Source organism: Girardinichthys multiradiatus, chromosome 2 (assembly GCF_021462225.1).
Source record: "Girardinichthys multiradiatus isolate DD_20200921_A chromosome 2, DD_fGirMul_XY1, whole genome shotgun sequence".
NCBI classification, from domain to species: domain Eukaryota; kingdom Metazoa; phylum Chordata; class Actinopteri; order Cyprinodontiformes; family Goodeidae; genus Girardinichthys; species Girardinichthys multiradiatus.
Genome location: NC_061795.1, coordinates 49,345,924 through 49,364,830, shown reverse-complemented (window position 1 = coordinate 49,364,830; position 18,907 = coordinate 49,345,924). Strand labels below are relative to the sequence as shown.

The 18,907-nt window shown below is 41.2% G+C and overlaps 2 protein-coding genes across 3 annotated transcripts; one reads left to right on the top strand and one right to left on the bottom strand.

Annotated features, from left to right (window-relative positions):
- Window positions 1–1,723: 1,723 nt before the first annotated feature.
- On the bottom strand, window positions 1,724–8,407 carry wee2 (WEE2 oocyte meiosis inhibiting kinase). 2 transcript variants are annotated; one of them, XM_047348600.1, is made up of 12 exons: window positions 8,278–8,407; window positions 6,373–6,674; window positions 6,093–6,295; window positions 5,038–5,095; window positions 4,538–4,707; window positions 4,334–4,455; window positions 3,162–3,308; window positions 2,979–3,083; window positions 2,831–2,916; window positions 2,570–2,740; window positions 2,339–2,487; window positions 1,724–2,151 (listed from the first exon to the last, which is right to left on the bottom strand). In XM_047348600.1, exons 2-12 carry the CDS (start codon window positions 6,658–6,660, stop codon window positions 1,986–1,988), a joined length of 1,665 nt encoding a protein of 554 aa, XP_047204556.1. In that variant the 5' UTR covers window positions 6,661–6,674; window positions 8,278–8,407; the 3' UTR covers window positions 1,724–1,985. The 2 variants fall into 2 exon arrangements, with proteins under 2 accessions (XP_047204556.1, XP_047204549.1); XM_047348593.1 differs by lacking the exon at window positions 8,278–8,407 and adding an exon at window positions 6,914–7,039.
- Window positions 8,302–18,820, top strand: dennd11 (DENN domain containing 11). Its single transcript, XM_047348614.1, has 9 exons — window positions 8,302–8,737; window positions 10,182–10,281; window positions 10,371–10,529; window positions 13,040–13,193; window positions 13,281–13,419; window positions 13,599–13,730; window positions 13,821–13,971; window positions 15,116–15,184; window positions 15,337–18,820. The coding sequence occupies exons 1-9, from the start codon at window positions 8,302–8,304 to the stop codon at window positions 15,530–15,532; spliced, it is 1,536 nt and encodes a 511-aa protein (XP_047204570.1). The 3' UTR covers window positions 15,533–18,820.
- The last annotated feature ends 87 nt before the right edge of the window (window positions 18,821–18,907 follow it).

Here is an 18,907-nt window from a genome sequence, read left to right as displayed (position 1 = left end):
CAAACAAGATTTCACAGCTCCGAAACTTTACAGCGGTCCAACTCACTTTTTAATGGCGCAGGCGCACTAAGCTTTACGGGATTCACGGAATCTGCTTTCAAAGTAAAAGCATGCGTTTTAGACGTTATTTTCCACCTATCCAATAAAATACATTATTTTAAAGACTAGCATTTAACGTTTTTACAATTTTTTTTATTTTCTTAGACACACAATTTGGGGGTTTAGTGTCGGTTAGTACCATAATCGTCAAAATTACAAGAAATAAACGCTTGAAATAGTTCTATGTGATATGAATCTATATATGAGTTGCACTTTCTGAAGAATAAAAATGTTGAACGTTTTTACGACATTCTAATTTTCTTAGCTTAGGCCCTACTTGTAAAGGTATCATTGTAAAAGTGTTATCCACGTCGTGGAATTTTAAAATTAAAGCCCCACAAACACGGGGACTTTTACATATGAATGATGATCATTTTAATAGAAAACTTTTATCCAAGGATAATGAGAATATGAGTACAGATGTCTGCGCAAAAGCAGCCGTCCCTTTCAAACACCAACCCAGTGGCCTACACCCCTACAGTTAGGGAAACGTGGTTTGTGGTTCGTGTTTTATTATTTATTAAAGGGCAACCGCAGCAACTCGGCCGACATCTTCTACATCTCCCTCATACTCTGAAACGGCTTCACAATGACATAACACTAATGTCAACTGACCTCTCATCGTATGAGATTGTCAGCATACAATCTATTACCTACAACAAATACTGATCCATATCACATAATGCTTTTTCAAGTGCTAATCTCGTTTGCTGCTCCAAAACTCGGCAGTCGTTCAAAATTTTATAAATTCTTAGTTTTTTTTTTTTAATGAACACAGTAAACTTTGATTTGCCATTTAACTCTCTTCTTAAAAGCACATCCATCAAGGCCCTCTGTCCTGCACATTTAGATCTCTTATGTTTTACACATGATTCAGATCATTGCATTTCAAAGCCTGCTAATCAGCCAATAATTGGAATCAGGTGTGACTGTTTGTGGGCTTCATTTATTTTAATTTCACATCACCTGCAGATTAAAATTTTACAGTCACGCCTGTAGCGGCATGCTTTTATTAAGAGTGACCCAAAACCTGAATCCCGTAATGCTTAGTACTTCTGCGCCATAAAAACAAAACGCGTCATTGTTTTTAAAGGCGATGATGCATTCAAGGGACATAGGAATTCTGTCAAACGAAGAGCATTGTTTGTATATTTAGTGTAGTTATAATCCACTGCGGGGAGTGCAACCGAGGACTTATTCAGTAGTTAGAAAGTTGAAACGAATGAGGTTATATTTTGGGTAAAAGACCTTAAATACCCTGAGCCAGAAGGCTTAGTTCAAACTAACACGGTGAAAATGGGCCAATGGGAGAAAGATGGGAACAAACAAGACTGTAAACCTTTTGTTTTTCCCCAACATAGCCGGCGGGAAATAATATACTAAACGAGTGGGTAACATTTAAACTGCGGTCTAATAAACATCTTTATAATAACTGATGCCACTGAACAGTGTCACCTCGCTTTTTTGTTTTAAAGGAAAAAGGTTACAGTTTACGGGTCATATCACGGTTCAGTGCAACTTCCGATAAGGAGGAAAAACCCTCCAGTGGAAAGTCCCTTTAAAAATAGTAATAATCAACCCACGACTTCACCACAAATAAGAATACAAAAGAAAGTAGAATAAATTACATGAAAAGAAATTAAAATGTTTATTTACAATTTAAAAAAAAAATGGCAATGACCAGCTGATGTAAGTAGGGGAGGTGCAGGAATCAAATTAGCCCATTAATGCCAAATCTGTCTAAAGTTTCAGTTACACAAGTTCACTCCCGACACACAAGACTGTACAGGCAACCATTCTGTTCACATTCCTGTGAGTTTCACTTTACATTTAGAGCCACAGACTTGTAGCAAAGACATTTCTTCAGGGAGGAATCATCATGCCCGTCAGACTCCATTCCCTGGACAACCAAAGCTAACTGATCGTGCAGTTTTCTTCCCAACGAGTCTTCTGCCTGTTCTTGGTGCAGACACCACCTTGTTGGGAAGTTTCAAACCAGGGCAGAGATTCTGTTTTGGTGATAAGGCCGCTTGCCGCGCCTCCTGGAGCTCCCTGTGGAGAAACAAAAGCACATTCATGTAAATCATTAAATAAGAGCTGCATCATTTATAAAGTCTGACCAGCAGATTTATAGGGTTGGCCACTGCCCACTGATGGCACTACTGCAATCTGCATCATCACTTGTTCTACCTAATGCAAAGCTCGTTTCTTTTCTATTGTAATACCAATGCCTCCTTACTTTTCAAGCATAGCTGTCCTGAACTTCTCCACATTGAGCTCTCTACGCAGCTGAGCAGCCAGCCTTTCGGTCCTCTTTTCCCTCAAGACTGTGTGTTTGCAGAGTTCTTTGGCAGATGGCCGCTTCATCGGGTCAGGATCCAGCAGCGACTGAATCGACAAGTTAAACTTCAGACAAACGGTAGCATTTACATGAGGGAAAGCTTTAAATTCAGCCACATTCTATGAATACCTGAATTAAACCTTTGAATGAAGGAGATAGCTCTTGTGGCACTTGTGGGAGGTGGCCCTCTCTGAGACTGTGCCACTGATCTCCATTAGAAGGTAGAGAGGGGGCACCAGCTGCCAGCAGCACCGTGAGGCCCAGAGCAAATATGTCAGCCTTAGGGAGGTGGGTATAATTCTGGGGAATGATCAAATGGCAGGTTAATAAAAAAAAAAAAAGTGCTTCTGACTTATTAATCCCAGAGTGATGCCGTAGGAAAAATTTTACCTCGTGCAAAACCTCTTTGGCCAGAAAACGGCTGTCCCCCTCCTCGACTTGAGGACTACTCAGTGATGTCACATGACCCAGATCACCTGCAGAAAAATGTTGAGGACAACAAAAAAAGAAACGAAAGCAATCCAACGTCATTAAATACCAATTTTGTAGAGCATTCCAGCTGAAGAGTTTTCATCTTCTTCCCCCTCGCTCTCTTCTTCGCACACTGGACCTGTGCTGGGATGCTGGGAAATGAATATATTACCTAGAAAGAGTCAGTGCAGCAGATTCACTGGAACAGGAAGGATGCATATACAAAACGAGAAGCAGTGACTGAACATACTTGGTTTAATGTCCAGGTGGGCCAGTCCTGAGCTGTGGATGTATTTTAGACCCATGGCCACTTGTAAAAGCAGATCCTTGAGCTCAGCCTCTGTAAGCAGCTCACCCTGTGCTCCCTTCTTCACAATAGTGTCACTGAGACTTCCACCTTGGGGTTATCAAATAACTTAAACCATCAGTGAAATATTAGTTTATTCTAGTAAGTGAATTCAAAGTGAAAACTATTTTATATAGATTTATTCCACACTGATTATTTCAGGCTTTTATTCATGTTAATTTTGATGATTCTGGCTTCTAGACCAAGAAAACTAAAAATTCAGTTTCTCACAAGTTACAATATTACATCAGACCAATAACAGGATTGGTAATATGTGGACCTACTGAACAGTTTGTCCATGTACTGTACAGTATCTGAACTCAGGTTCCTTTAACACTGTTCTTCAGCTCATTTACGGTTCTGGTGTCTCATCTTCTTCTGGACAACAGCCCACAGACTTTCTGTAGGTTTAGATCAGTCCAGTTTGCTGGTGTTACCATGGTGATTAAAGCAGGTATTGCTACTTTTAGTAGTGTGGTACTGGTGGAAAATGAAATCAGCATCTCCATAAAGGTGGTCAGCAGAAGGAAGAATGAAGAGCTATAAAATATTGTGGTAGAGGGCTGCTCTGACTTTGGACCCAACAAAAACCCAGTGGACCAGACCCAGCACATCATCAAATCATCACTGCCTGGAAACTTCATGCTGGACCCCAGCAGCTTGGATTCTGGGCCTCTTCAGATATCCTCCAGACTCTAGGACTAAATAAAATTCAAACTTTACTCGCCCTGTGATGACAGCTAGGACTGGCAACTCGTCTAAAGTGTTGCCTTCCTCTCGTCCAATGACTGCTGCAGAGAGGCACCAGAACCCCTGGGGACGGATAAGGGGGCTGAGACGATGGATGGATGTCTTATTGTTGATATGAGAAACTGATTTTGAATTTTAATCAGCTGTGAGCCAGAATCATTGAAACTAACAGATATAAACGCTTTACATGTATTACTCTGTGCATATACAGAACTTATTTTGATGGTTCTTATTTCTGTGCATTTCTGACCTCATGACATTTTAAAAAAAAAAGTGTATTTGAATTATTTGTGTAGTTTCTTCAAGGATGTGGCTGTAAAACTCACCGTCACAGTATTCATTCTGAATCAGCATATGGTCATCCTCTGCCCAAGCTGAATAATAGCGGACAACATGTGGGTGGTGCCCAAGGACAGCATGAGCATACACTTCCTTTAAGGCCAGCTGCCTGGATAACAAAACAGTTTTAATGAATAAAATGTTCAAAAATGATGACAGATTTGGTTGAGATGACCAGAACGCCAACTCACTCATTGGCAGAGCCAGCCAGGGGACGTCTGGAGCGTTTTATGGCGTACAGACAACCATCCAGCCTATTCACGCACTTATAAACTGTCCCAAACTCGCCCACGCCGATGCACTCCAGCTCCAGGAACTCACTCTCGTAGCGTGACAGCATGAAGGCTTGGACTGCTCGTCTCTGTCAGATGGAGGACACAGAACCAGAAAAATCAAAAACACTTCTAAAAAAGGAGCACAGTGTCAGCAAAGGAAGTCCTGGATTCTCCCGTATCTCACCAAATATGGTGCAACTTCCACCCTAAAAAAAAAGGAAAGTGTCTGACAGCACTGAGTTTTTATTTCCCTCAGCCGGAGACTCCTTAGAGAAATGCCGGAAACAGAACTGGCAGCATGTCATTTTGGACAAAACAAGACAAGGCGGCAGCTGAAGATGACAGAGCTGCATGATGACATCTTACCAGAAGGATCTGGTGGGGAGGATTATATAGGCATTTAAAAATAGGTGTACCTTTGGTGGAAGAAAGGCTTCATCATCCTCTTCAGATGAGGTGAGGCTGTGTTTCATCCTGAAAGATGACAGGAATTTAGAGCTATTTTAATGGACAGAACAGAAAGCGTCCCGACTAAAAGTGCTAGTACAGTCAAAGAAAATCATCTCAATTATGTGAGAAAACCTTATTCATTCCCCAGGTTGACCCTGCTCAGTTTATCTATAAAGGAGGAAATAAATCCATTTAAAGTTTACAAGTTTGTTTAGAAGACATTAAGACCCAGATGTTCTTTGGTTTTCTTTTATACATCTCAACTCAGGCAATAAACTATGAGAATCCTATCTGACTCCAAAACCCTCAGATTTACATTCTACTTTTATTCATATTCCAAGCAGTATTACTCTGGCCCCAACATGAGACCCCTTGGTATTATCTTTGACTAGGACATATCTTCTAAATCTCACACTAGAATAGTTTGAAGTACAACATTCTTTCATCTCCGAGTAAAGACAATGTCAGAGACACCCTTCACCAGACTGGTGCTGAATATTTTTATGCATTTGTCACTTTCTGTCTGGGGAACTAAAATGTAACATTACCCGGTCCAAAAAACTACAATTTCTATAGGTAATCCATAAAACGGTGCAACCAGAGTATTGAGTGGTATCTTGGGGAGAAATCCCGTTTACTTCCTGAGAAATCAAGGGCAGAATGTTAAATTCTTTGTATTACCAGTAATGGCCCATCTTCTACCCATCCTAGAGATCTTCTCCCCTACAACCCCACAAGACACCCTCACTCTTAGGTCTCTTGTCCTTTGTTGTTCCCACATTTCCCCAGTGCAGAACCAGAGCCTTCAGTTTTCAGGCTCAAGTCCTGTAGAATCAGCACACAATAATGGTCTGTAATTACACCAATTATTGCTTCTAAATTTCTTTTAAAGGAATGTTTCCACAATATTTTTAAGTTGAATTATTGTTGCATCTTTCCTTACAGATGGTTTGTAAAGCACTCTGGGATGTCTAAATACTGACAGATACTATAGAAATAAAGCTGCATTGAGCCAAGATACCTGTGTCCATAATCGTGGGCATCGTCCTCATCACTCCTCCATTGCAGCTCGCTCGTTCTGCGAACCGTATCAGGGGTGAAAGGATTCACATTGACTGAAGGAGCCAGGACAAGGCTCTTCGTAGCAGAGGCGAAACGCAGGCTCCTCTGACGGTGACTTATCTTTATGTTGGAGAAAGGCTGGGATGACTTGGACAGCAGACTCTGCAAGCAGAAAAAAGGCAATTTAGATTGATCAGAAGGAGCCACAAAGGGGACAATCCCTTCAGGTCTTTCTTAACCTTGGGTGTGCTGGGAGTGTCGCACAGTCTCAGCTTCTTCCAGGAAGCATACGGTATGGGGCTGGTGCACTGTAAAGGCGAGGAGGATGCGTTGCTTCTGCTGCGGGGGTGTTGCACCCGGGGTGTCCTGCAGCCCATGCTGGGACTGTGAACGGCTGCGCAGTCATCTGAGATGGTGTCACTGCTGTTTCCCTCCTCTCCACAGCTTGAGAAGTCCAACTGCTGGTTGATATCATTAAACAATGTCGCCATGCCTTGAACCTGAGCGTTTGGGAAGGTTTCCTTCATGCTTGGTCCAGGACCTAAGAACAAAAACAGTTCATTATATTTTTACACTGTTGCAGGTATTAAAAGGATGTGATATGTGGTGATACCTCTTCAACTTAAAATGAACCTTGCAGGTTTAAAATATGCCTTTTCCTCTGAGAAATAAGCTAATTAACCCCATCTCTCGCTTTAGGACATTATCATTATTTCTCATCTTCAGAAATAAGAATAAAAAACAGATGAATAAATTAGTTTATAAAACGTGTTTACTTACAACCAACACGCCCTGCGCACCACCACCCAAATCACGCTCGCATTTGGCGCCACGCATGTAAAATACTTCCTGATTAAAGAAATGAACGCACCGGCTCAACGCATCTAGCGCTCTGATTGGTTGTTCATTTAACTTCCTGGATAATTTCTATTAATATTACATTTGAGTATGAAAAGCCTGATTGTTTATATGTGAGGCAGATAGTTTTAAATATAGATGTGGACTAATTTAAACCATCGTTTTCATTCTTAAATGTTATATTTCTTTGTTATTATATTTAAGGAAATTATTATTTGTTATTTTTGTTCTTTATTATGTTTACTCACTTGTTCATTAACCTCTAAAAATTATTCATACACCTGGCTAAATTAATTGGACCTTTTGTTTTTCATACACCCGGAGAGTTTCTGAATTTAGACAGACATCTCTCAAAAATGATAAAACTATGTAAAAGGAACACGAATTCTTAAAGAAACAAATCCGTTTTTATTAAAAATGTAATAAAAAATGGGATGTCCAAACTTATTTATACCCTTTTCAATAATCAATGAAAAAAATCTTTATTGGCATTACAGCAATCAAACCCCTCTTATGTTGTTTTGAAGATTTGTGACGGTGTTGGAAGTCCTCCTTGCCATCACCCTAATCTTTAGCTCTTTCGTAATGTTCCTTATCAATCCTGGTCTCTGGTGGTCCACAGGAAAATCTTCATATTACTTTCATTCAGAAGAAACATCTTGGGAAAATTAATTAATCTGTCTGGGACTGATTATATACAGTCATATTCAATAAATGAGAATATTAATTAAATGTTTATTTATTCTAGTAACTTCATCACTAAATAATGTTGTCAAGCTTCTGTTAATTATGATGATTTTCTGCGTACAGTCAATGAATCAGACCAATAAAAACCCTTTTATACAGAATTGTGGGCTTAATGAAAGTATGTTTAATACCTGCTGAAAGATTGTTATTTTAAAAGGTACTTTTAATCTGAAGACGAGTCTAATCAGACACATTCGAAATAAAAGAGAAACATTTAATTTAAAAAAACTTGTATAAAAACTATTAAAGGGTATAACACTGCAACTATAATGAAACACAGATTTATGTTCCACATATTTCATAATGCTACATAAACAGAAATTAGGTCATGCTATAAAATAGTAATGTAGACACGTGGGCGGAAGTCGGCTACGTCATCACAACAGTAAAAACATCCCGTCCGTGGATGTGACACGCTTACAAATACACGGAAAACAACCCCGACAGTTGCAGGACATCATGATCCGGATCCAGCAGTGTGTCTAAGCCCGCTCCCAGCAGCCACACCCCCGGAGCTTTCCGCCGTTTCTCTCCCTTACCGAGTCCCCGGAGGCTTCGGCACCATGGTGGAGCAGTCGGACCGAGCCCCGCTGCTGGACTGGGAGGAGATCCCTCCACCCGACCCGAATCAAGCGGCCCAGCCACCGCCTGAGCCGCAGCGGGAGGAAGGCACCGCCGCGGCGGGCAAAACTTCGCATCCAAGCGGGAGACGGACACCGACGTGTATCGCGTCAGGTACAGGGTGGAGCAGGAGCAGCTGCACCGTCACCTCCACCAACCCCATCACCGCCGTCCCTACCGCCGTCACCTACAGCCCCAGCCGGAACATAACAGCTGTTGTTGTCAGCCGGGACAAGCCCTCCGGGTGCGGCTTCGGTCGCCCGGAGCCTGTCGGTACGGATCGTAGTTATCCGTTCCCCGGCATCACAGCGAGGGATCAGTGGGAGGAGAAGGATCAGATCGTGGCTGTGTTTGTGGTGACTTTTGATACTAGATCAGGTGAGCCAATAAACCAGCAAAGATCAGATCTCTTATCTGCGTAGGTTCCTCTACAAGGCTTGGAATAATCATCATGTTGCAGGACTTCATGTGTTAAAACAAGAAGACATTGATTCCTATTTATTTATGAAGCCTGGGAGAAGACCCCAGCTCAGGGGTCAGCGACCTTTACAACACCAAGAGCCAACCGTGGCTTCAGTGCAGCCTGCTTGTTTCTACTATAGGAAATTAGTTCAGATATTTAAATAAGAGAACAACAGTTTTATTTTAAGACATTGTTCAATAGGACATTCTTTTTTTATATATAAAATGACATTAAAAAAGCTCGTAGTTTGCGACCTACTGACAAAAACAATTAAAAAGAATATTCCTTACAATATTAGTTTCATTCTTTGTGAAAATGTTCTGTATATCATGTATGAAAAGACAGGAACAACTGCTAAAGCTATATTACGCAAATACTGTATTTCATAGGTTTCTAAAGAAAACTAACCAGTACATAACTATTTAAAACAGGTTTTAGGGCCAGTTTGGTTTCCCTTTGAATAAATGGAATTATCATTTAAAAACTACATTTTGTTTTTTTCTTTACATGACTAAAAATGCATTTGGTCTGAAACATTTAAGTATGACAAAAAGGTAAAGAGCAAGTTTAGACCGCATGCAGTTCCATGCAGGCAAATCGGGTCACTACATGACCTGAAACAAGTAGAATATGGCATATTCTCATTTAACCAACAGCATTGAATATCGACAGGAACTAATCAGATGAGAAAGAAACACATTTGTACGAGTTAAAGTTCTGCAGATGATATTTCATGATCCCCGTTTGTTTCAGCTTCACAGCAGCATCCATCTTGGCCTGAGGGTCATCAGAGTCAAACTCTCACTCAAACATGTTGGCTTGAAATCCAACTCCAACATCTCAAAATCTACGAAACGTTGCTTATCTGTCATGCCTTTTGCTAATGCCAGCTGATCAGCTTGATTATTGTGCCTCTTGTGATGTCATCAAGTAAAGTTGAACTAGCTGTATTTTTCTGCAGGGCACTTTTTAAAACTGTTTTGTGAAATCCTGCAGTGTAAATCACTACCTCTTTACTCAGCTGTGCTCTTTGTGTCAGTGAGCATTCGTTTGAATCACTTCTGGTTAGTAGCTTTAAGAAAAATATCAGATTTTTCTAAAATCTAATATAATGTAGCCTAATTTAAAATTCAACAGAGATTTAAAGTTTTAAAACAAACCACATATAAAATCACTAAACAAGAAACCCGAGACCTTTCTGTGCTTTAGGCTAATGTTTACTTAAAGCCAGAATTTTAGTCAGCATTTTGTTGGAGTTCCTGAACTTTTGACCCTATGAGGAATGACCAGAAGTGTCCCAGATAAAAGCGGAGGAAGGAAAGGAAGTGACTTCCTTGTCTGTCTGTGTGTGAATGGTAGGGAATATGGTAGAATGGTGCCTGCCTCATGACATCGACCTGGACGGAGTGGAGTTCAAGTCAATGGCCAGCGGCTCCCATCGGATCACCAGCGACTTCATGTAGGTCCTGATCCGGCCAGTCTGATCCGCGTCCCTCTGTCAGAACACCGTCTGTTTTTATCCCTGCTGATTGCTTTGCTTCTGCTCAGATATTTTCGTAAAGGAAATTACTTTGGGCTGGCCTGCTTTGCGAACATGCCTGTGGAGAATGAGCTGGAGCGCGGAGCGAGGATGAAGTCCGTGGGAATTCTGTCTCCTTCCTACACCCTGCTGTACCGCTACATGCACTTCCTGGAGAACCAAGTCAGGTGAGACACGCTGTGTGTGTGTGTGTGTGTGTGTGTGTGCAGGCGCCAGCCTGTGTCCATTCTTGATTTATTTCTCCCCAAACTTTCTTTACAGGTTTTTCTTCTATTCGTGCTTCTTTGTGTAAAATGTTCTCATCAATTAAACATGAAGCCTCAGTTAGTGTCTGATTTTGTCACCAGAACCCATTGACATGCAGTCTGAACACAAAGCTTAACAAAACCTTGACAGCATCTTTTCTACTCTATACCACTACTCTTCTTCTTCAGTCCTTTCACCATAACTTGACTCTCACTATGTAGAAATCTAAAACAGCCACAGGGATCCATCTTCCTGGCCTCCTGTGGTTATTTAGCTGCTGCACAGTTGCAGCCCCTGTGCTTTAGGCATCATGGAGACACCTAAATAGTTAATCAAATTAGTTTTGCAGATGTTAAACATTTATATTTTTAACCAAACAACAAGCCTCAAATTCTCTTGATCAAAATTGTTTACAGGTCGGAGGGAAATAAATTAAATTATGATAAATGGATGCAAATCCGAATCACAATATCCTTTACTGTCATTGTCACAAGTAGGACATTTAAAAAAGCTGTCTGGTCTGTGCATAGAGCAATAAATAATTTATGTACTATTAAAAATAGAAGCAGTTTGTAAAAAGATAAAATAGAACCACATGTACACACATTTAAACTGCAGCTTATTCCCATCACTGCATCTCCTTTGCATTCTGGCTGTGTTGAGTTCAGCTGCTGCTGTATAGAAGCTGTTGTTGGATCTCCTTGTCTTTGCTTTAACTGATCTGTAGCATCTGCCTGACGGTACAAGTTCTAACAGAGCGTGACCCGGGTGAGAAGTGTCCTTTATGATGTTCTGAGCTTTATAGAGATAGCAGGGACTGTGATGTTCTTCAAGTGTGGGCAAAGGGCAGCCACCGATCTTCTGGGCCACGTTAATGGCCCTCTGGAGCGCTCTCCTCTGAACCACCGTGCAGCTGGCGAACCACACACAGATGCAGCAGGTCATTATGCTCTCAATAGAACACATAGAGAAGGACACCAGCAGTCTCTGTGGGAAGTGCTGTACCTGCTGGGCCTTTTTCAGCAGCTCAGAGGTGCTCATGCTCCAGGTCAGTTCCTCCTCGCTGTGGACTCCCATGAAGCGGACGTCAGCCACCCTCTCCACACAGTGGTGAGGACCCCTGACTGACCTGAAGCAGTCGTTTCTCTCCTTCAGCAGCTGCTGGGTCTCCCTGGTCATTCAGGGCTTCTTGTAGGGGTAGACCTGGGTAACATAGTCTATTCAGGTCTTGGTGTAACATAGAACACTGTCTGGGAACACATCCAGGTCTGGGTCTTCAAAAATCTCCCAGTTGGTTCTGTCAAAGCAGTCCTGCAGCAGTTGGGAGGCATCATTGGGCCACGTTTTAACAGTTTCTGAGATGGTAAGAGCAGGTTTCCTGAGGGGGCTTTAAAAGCAGAGACAGGTGACCAGACTGGCCCAGGTATGGTAGTGACATGAGCTTTGAAAAGGAAAGTGATGAAACGTGTGAGACAAAACAAAAATGAAAAGTTGATCCACATTTAAAAAAAAGGTGCAAACCAAAGAGAGATGTGTATCGTCTTCAATGCGCAAAATGTAATAGAAAGGGCAAATAGCTACAGCAAAGTAAAACAACTAAACTCAGAATTAAGGTTTAAAGCTTAAATCAGGAAAAATAAAATGAAATAGAGTCAAGATGTGAAAAATACTTTAAATTGTGCAAATATAACCATCAGTTACTGAATTAAAGCGGCTTTTTGTTAACATCAGCATGTCCGAGCTACCGCCCCCTGTTGGTGGTCAGACGTCTCGGAGCTCCTCTGGTCCTTGGTCCCCATGAAGCAATCACACACTCCATCTTACTCTGACTCTTAAATGAACGACTCTCAAACAGTTTCTAACTTTTAGCTCCTTTAATCTAAATTAAGGCAGAGGAATGATTACAGAGATCAGCGCTGAGGCTCCCGTCTCCGTCTGTTAGAGGATGATGAAGAGCCTCGATAGAAGGTCACATGTAGTTTTATATCTGGTTCTCCAATGCAATGGATGTTCCCTCCCTCAGTGATTATCAGTAGACTGTGTGTCACCATTATGGTGTCTATCTAGTAGATTATGTTGTAGCGGGTGTCCATACTTAATTTAAGTGTGCTGTAGCTTTTTAATCAAACCAGTTATACCAGCTGCTCCAGTATCAAACCTAGTGCCCCAGCCTCAGCTCGTTCATGACAAACCTTTGGGCCATTTATCCTTGTGATGACAAAGATTCAGTAAATAATTTTACATCCCAGATTTGGGTTTCAGCTTGGCAGGAGCCGAGCTGTGAGCAGGATGTTCTGCTTTTGAAAAGACATAAAGAGATGACTAAAAAGATAAAAACAGCCATTCAAGCAAGCTTATTCTGGTTTATTATAGAAATCTGGATGAACTCAGACCTGATCGTGATGTTTGTTACTTAATGTTTGCCTTGTAGACACCAGCTGCAGTGTCCAGGCCAGTATTCACCTCTGGAGGCCTTTTACGAGGATAAGAAGGCGGTTCTGCCCCCGACAGGAAACGGTTTGGTCACATCGTGCCCGACCTGGACTGTTGTATCCATAAACCGCTGCATGCACCCAGAGATGAAGGTCTGAAAACATCCAAACACACTCATACTAGCAGAGGTCTGTTGTTAGATGCATGAGGTGTTAAGAGAAGAATGTCCCCCTTTGCAGATCACCCACCCAGCTGGCTGCATGTCGCAGTTCATCCAGTTTTTCGGGGAGCAGATCATGGTGCTGTGGAAGTTTGTCCTCCTCCGGAAGCGCCTCCTCATCTTCTCTCCGCCACCCATAGGCGTGGTCTGCTACAGGGGTGAGCAGCTCTTTATAGTCAGAATGTTCACCTTTTTTCAGTTTTTTTTCATTTTGCAGTGTCTCTTTTCATCAATGACAAAATGGTTTATTATTTTAAACATGTAGATCTTCTTCCCTTTCTACTTTCTGGTATGTCCTTGGAGATGTTCTTCTGAGTATTTTCCTCTGCTCTTTCAGTGTATTGCTGTTGCTGCCTAGCTAATGTTTCTATTCCTGGAATCGGGGTGTCCGTGCCTGAATTACGCCCGTTTTTCTACATCAACATTGCTGACATCAGCACCCTGGAAACAGAGCTTTCATATGTTGCTTGTGAGTTTCCGCACCGCAGATGCCCAGTAAAAAAAGTCCTCTTCGGATCTTATTCTGTGTAGATGTGATCATGTTTTTCTGTTTTGCAAGGCACCACAGAGAAGATATTTGAGGACAAGAAGGAGCTGTATGACATCTACATTGATAACCAGAATGTGAAGACACACAGAAGCCATCTGCAGCTGCTGCTCAGGCTGAATGCAGCAGATAAGGAGAAGTACAGGAAGCTAAGTGAACAGAGGTATACTGTTACTCTGTCCAAAGTACATAGTACATAGATGTCATGTGGAAAAATTAGGATGGCCAGTTAATTATTCAGTTCCTTATTTAGAAATCTTCTCATTTCAGTGTCTTATTGCTGTTTTTTTAATCTTTTGTTTAAAAAAAGGGTTTTAATTGCAGGTAAAATTAACCTTATTTTACTTACATAAAATGTGTTAATAGCACCTTAGGCAGAAAAACCTTCAGTGAGGAAGTTTTTGTATCCATCCACCATCTTTGATATCAGCCTGAGGAAAGTTTGCTCCATTCAGTTGCAGCTGTGAGATGTTTTGAGGGGTTTCTTCAACGTTCTGCCCATTTCAAATCACTCCACAGCATCTCAACGAGATCAAGATCTAGGCTTTGACTAGGCCCAGGATGTTCTTAGCCGGTCCTTAGTGGATTTACTGGTGAGTTTGGTCATTGTCATGTTGCAGGGTCCAGTTCTGCTTCAGCTTTAATTTTTTACAGATGGGCTGACATTTTCCCTCTGATACGTGGTAGAATTCATGGTAGATTCAGTTTTGGAGACTTCTTTTAGGGGAAACTTGCTTGGACAGTCGGACCTGGGCATGTTGGTCTTTGTTTAGAATGTCATCCACATGTAGAATGTTTTTGGTACCTCGAAATGGCTGATTTCAAATGGGTTTGAGACCTTCTTAACTTACTCACCAGACTTATGATCTGCTACAATCTTCTTCCTGAAGACCTCAGACTGATCTTTGAATCTCACCATGGTCATCACTCTCACTTCAGCAGTCAGGAGCACCAAACTAAATGTCTGAGGTTCAAACAGGACACACCTCCTTCATAATGCTGAGTAATGATGTCCTCATCATGTCCACTTGATGTGATTTTATCCATTTTAAATGTGAATAAATGTGTGGCTGTCCTAATTCATTCCTCATAAGAAATTGCATTTTTTTGCGTTTTACAGAAAATGTTAACAGGCCTCAGTATTGTTTAAATTGATGTTAAATATTCATACTTGCAAATATGTTGATGGATGGATGGATGGATGCATTTCTCATATCTTCATTACTATTTTATTTCACATTTTTCCATCATTTTCCTGTTTCTCAGATTTTGTCAAAACTTTTTTTTCTTTATTTGACCTTTTTCAGACAAATGCTGCTGTACTCTCAGGAGGTGGATGAAGACTGCTCGGCAAATGAAGAGGATCTTTTTATTCTGTGAGTCTTTGATAAAGGTTTTATTATTGCTGCCAGTGTGAGTCATTTTCAGACAGAAGGAAAGCCATATGATCATTTCTTCCCTGGGTTTTATGCTTCGGTTTTATTTTAATCTGTACTGATGCTGTCATTTTTTACTAATTTTGTCCCAGGTTCTTCATGGAGCTTAACAATCGGATCTTTCAGACCCTCTCCGAAGTGGCAGGGAGCTCTGATCCCACCATCACTGCTGATCACATGAGGGCCATGGGGCTGGATCCTCAGGGAGATCGCTCCTTCCTGGAAGATCTGCTGGAGGTGTATGGTATCGACATTACACTCGTCATAGACAACCTCTGCTGCTCCTGAACCGCCCCACACACCCACCTACCTCTGGGAAACCAGTGGGGTGCCAGTGGATCATCTGTGCCTGCAGGGCCCCACACACACCAATACACTGGAAACACTGCCTCTGTCAGGGAGGGTCTCCTCTGGGAGTCTCTTTTGACCTATGGAGACAACCCACTGTGGGTGATTTAAAGGAGCCTGGTAACCACCTGCTGAACATTGATTCTGGTCCTCTCCTGTTGGAGCCTGTTTGAGTTGGATTGTGGCTGACGTGGTCAGAAGTTCGACATTGGCTGAAAACCGCTCTTCATAGCAGGAGGACTGTCCCACCTTGCTCTTGTCATGACACTTTCACCATCCTGCAGCTCTGGTGTCCACCACTACTTCGTCTGAAGAATGGAGTCGTGTTTGGAGAAAGTTCTCACACTGGAAATAAATTTGTGTGCTTGGAATTCCTTTCACGAAAAATTAAACAGACCCAAACCCCTTCAAAGTGCTGTGACCCTGACCTTCTGGTTCTGGTGAATCTAGTTCTATAAATGGTAAAAGCTTTTTGACAACTTTATTTTCCTTTTAGAAGGGAATCATGATGAGAAATAAAAGCATCTTTTTATTGTTGCTGGCCCCACTGAGAGGCGGAAAACAAATGAACGTGAAAAATCTGCTTTCTACTTTATAACTGGAAAGAGTAACTATTATCAAGCTGCAGTGCTGATTAGAATTTACATACCATCATGGGGGGCAAACATATTATTAATAGTTATTAATTCTGGGATTTTTAAAGATGCATTTGAACTGTTCTTCTTCCAGGGTGGATTGATAATACAGGACACAATTTCCAACATTTTTAATAAGAATTGGATGCAAAGGTTGGAATTTATTGTAATTATTGTGTTTAATTCCCAAACACAAATACATGCAGACCCAAACATTTTAATAGACTTCAACAAAAGTTCCTTAACTCAGCCTCATACCTTTGATATCCACAAGGTTCTGGCATCAGTCTGGTTGAATATTTCAACACCCTCTGATCATAATCGCTAGTTTTCGTTAAACGTGGTTGGTTTTTTAGAATGGTCCCCATATTTTCCAGAAAGTTGAGGTTTTGGCTTAAAGCAAGTTTTCCAGAACAAAAATGTTCTGATGTGTGTTGGGATCATCATCCTTTTGCAACACCCAACTGTATCCAAGTTTCAACCATTTGTCTATTTGAGAGGAAGTTGGAGTTAGTCCTCCTATATTTTGTTATCCACTCAGACTACTGGCAGTAAACAACCCCACAGAATGATGCTGCCGTCACCATGCTTGACAGTTGGACAGTTCATGTGTTTGAAAGCCTCACCTTAACTCTTCCAAACATACTTCTTGTCATTGACGTCAGAAGACATATTGGGTATCTGTGGGGACAGCTGCAGATTTCAGCCAAGCTTCAAGTCCTGGACTTTGGACCAGGACCTGCTTTTTGGGTTGACAACCTCTCTGTCCGTGTTAATGTTGGACACACCTCTCTGTGGACTGTCACACTGCCGTTCTAGCTTATGATGGGCCTGAATAGTGTGGTTCTGGAGCTATGTTTGAACATTCCTTTTATCTGAAACCTGGACATAATTAGGTGCTCCAACAAAACAATGTTCCTAAACTTTCAAAACAGGTTTTTGGGGATAAATCAGGCTAATAATGAGCTACTGAAAACGCTCTGGTCATTAAAAAGGTGTGAAATAATTTGTAAAAGCTAGGTCCATTCCAGGTAACCAATTAAGATGAGCTCTACCATATCTGATAGGAGGAAGGGTCACATATCTAGATGCCAGGATGATCCCAGAAGCTTGTTGCTGGCTCCTAAATGTGTATTCAAAGAAGGGACCCACATATTAGTAATGGTGCATGTTTACATTTGACCCAGTGTGTGAGTGAGAGAAAATGTACAATCAATTCAAATTCAGTATTATTAAAGGCCCCAAATCAATATGACCGTCATGCCCCTTGATGGCCGTATGTAAACTTCTGGCACTGAGTAGAAGGAAATCTTGTAAATAAACAATTAAAGCTTTATGCACTTTCACCACAGCTTATGTCTGCTCACGTTTCTCTGTTTCTCAGAGACCCAGGGATGGGTGCATTCTGGGAAATGTAGTTGTAGTTGTGTTTTTTTTTGCTTGTTTGTCAGAGCTTCTCGTTTGTTATTTGTTGGAGGACTTCAGTGAACATGCACCACATATTTAAATGCTGCACTCTCTCAAACACTGGATTATTTCCTCACACCCATATTATGTCTATCTTTATGAGGACTTTGCATTGACTTCCATTCATTTTCCTGTAAATCATAAACCAATTCTGGGTATTTATGATTTACAGGCTTAAAGGAACTGCTTTTAGCCGGTAACCAGATCAACTAGAATGAGAACCCTTCTCAGCGTATTATTTTGAACAGAAACGGACCGGGTCACCTCTCCTCCAGCTGAGGGGTCCCCTCATTCACATACTCAGACTTAGCTTCAGAATTGGGCCAACGCTGGGGGAGCTTTTAGTTCTTCGGTCATATTGCTCATTTGTTCCATGTTGGAACACAGGAGGCTCAATATCTGCTTCCTGAACATTTATACCAGTAAGATTTCATATCTCTAATGTTCCCACAACAAAATGTCAGTTTTTAAGCATGCCTCCTGAATTCCTTTTATTTCAAGTATAGTTTTTGACTTCCTGATTTTGTTTGTTTAGAACCTATATTTGGACTTGAGTTCAGTGTGTCTTTGAGTTAAAAGAAAGTAAATGCCCCAAGTGTTGCAAAATAAAGTGACAATTAAGCTTTATTTCATATTTTGGGCCTTAAAATGTAATATTGTATGTAATATAATGTAATGATATTCACAGAAATTGTTGCTGTTTGTATTTTTATTTGCTGAAAGTCTTGACATTGTGCTTCATGCTAACTATGAGCAGATGTCTTTTCCTCCTTTGCTCTACAGATTTAATGTAAATGGGAATGTACACACACCATGCCACTGAACAAAATGCCTTTTTTTGTGTGGAAATATTCACAGATGTGGACCAGCATCAGCTTAACTGTCCAGGGTCTCACTCCACTGAATGTCAGAGACAGCAAAGGGATTGGACCAATGCCACAGCAGCTTTTTCTTCACTGTATTGTAAATCAGGAGTATTGACCAAGTAGCAGCAGAATGTGAAACCCTGTAAGAGATGTCACTTATTTACACAGTCCAGCAGCATGATTACCTGTCAGTTCCACTGTAAACAAGAGAATAACGATCCTGGTTCAGTCTTAATAAAACCCACAGTTCTCCCTTTGAACGGTTTTTCTTATTTGTTTTCATGATGTAAAGCATGTACTAGCAACCCTGATAAAGAAGTGAGGAAATAAATGTTCTTTATTTCAGC

Bases quoted from the DNA above. Each gene is read 5' to 3' on its own strand.
- wee2 (XM_047348600.1), bottom strand. From the start codon at position 6,660: ATGAAGGAAACCTTCCCAAACGCTCAGGTTCAAGGCATGGCGACATTG. The intron at 4,708-5,037 runs GTACACCTATTT...TCCATCTGACAG, and splicing joins AAGCCTTTCTTCCACCAAAG to AGACGAGCAGTCCAAGCCTT. The intron at 3,309-4,333 runs GTGAGTTTTACA...GATAACCCCAAG, and splicing joins TCAGAATGAATACTGTGACG to GTGGAAGTCTCAGTGACACT.
- dennd11 (XM_047348614.1), top strand. From the start codon at position 8,302: ATGGTGGAGCAGTCGGACCGAGCCCCGCTGCTGGACTGGGAGGAGATC. The intron at 10,282-10,370 runs GTAGGTCCTGAT...GCTTCTGCTCAG, and splicing joins CGGATCACCAGCGACTTCAT to ATATTTTCGTAAAGGAAATT. The intron at 13,194-13,280 runs GTCTGAAAACAT...CCCCCTTTGCAG, and splicing joins GCATGCACCCAGAGATGAAG to ATCACCCACCCAGCTGGCTG.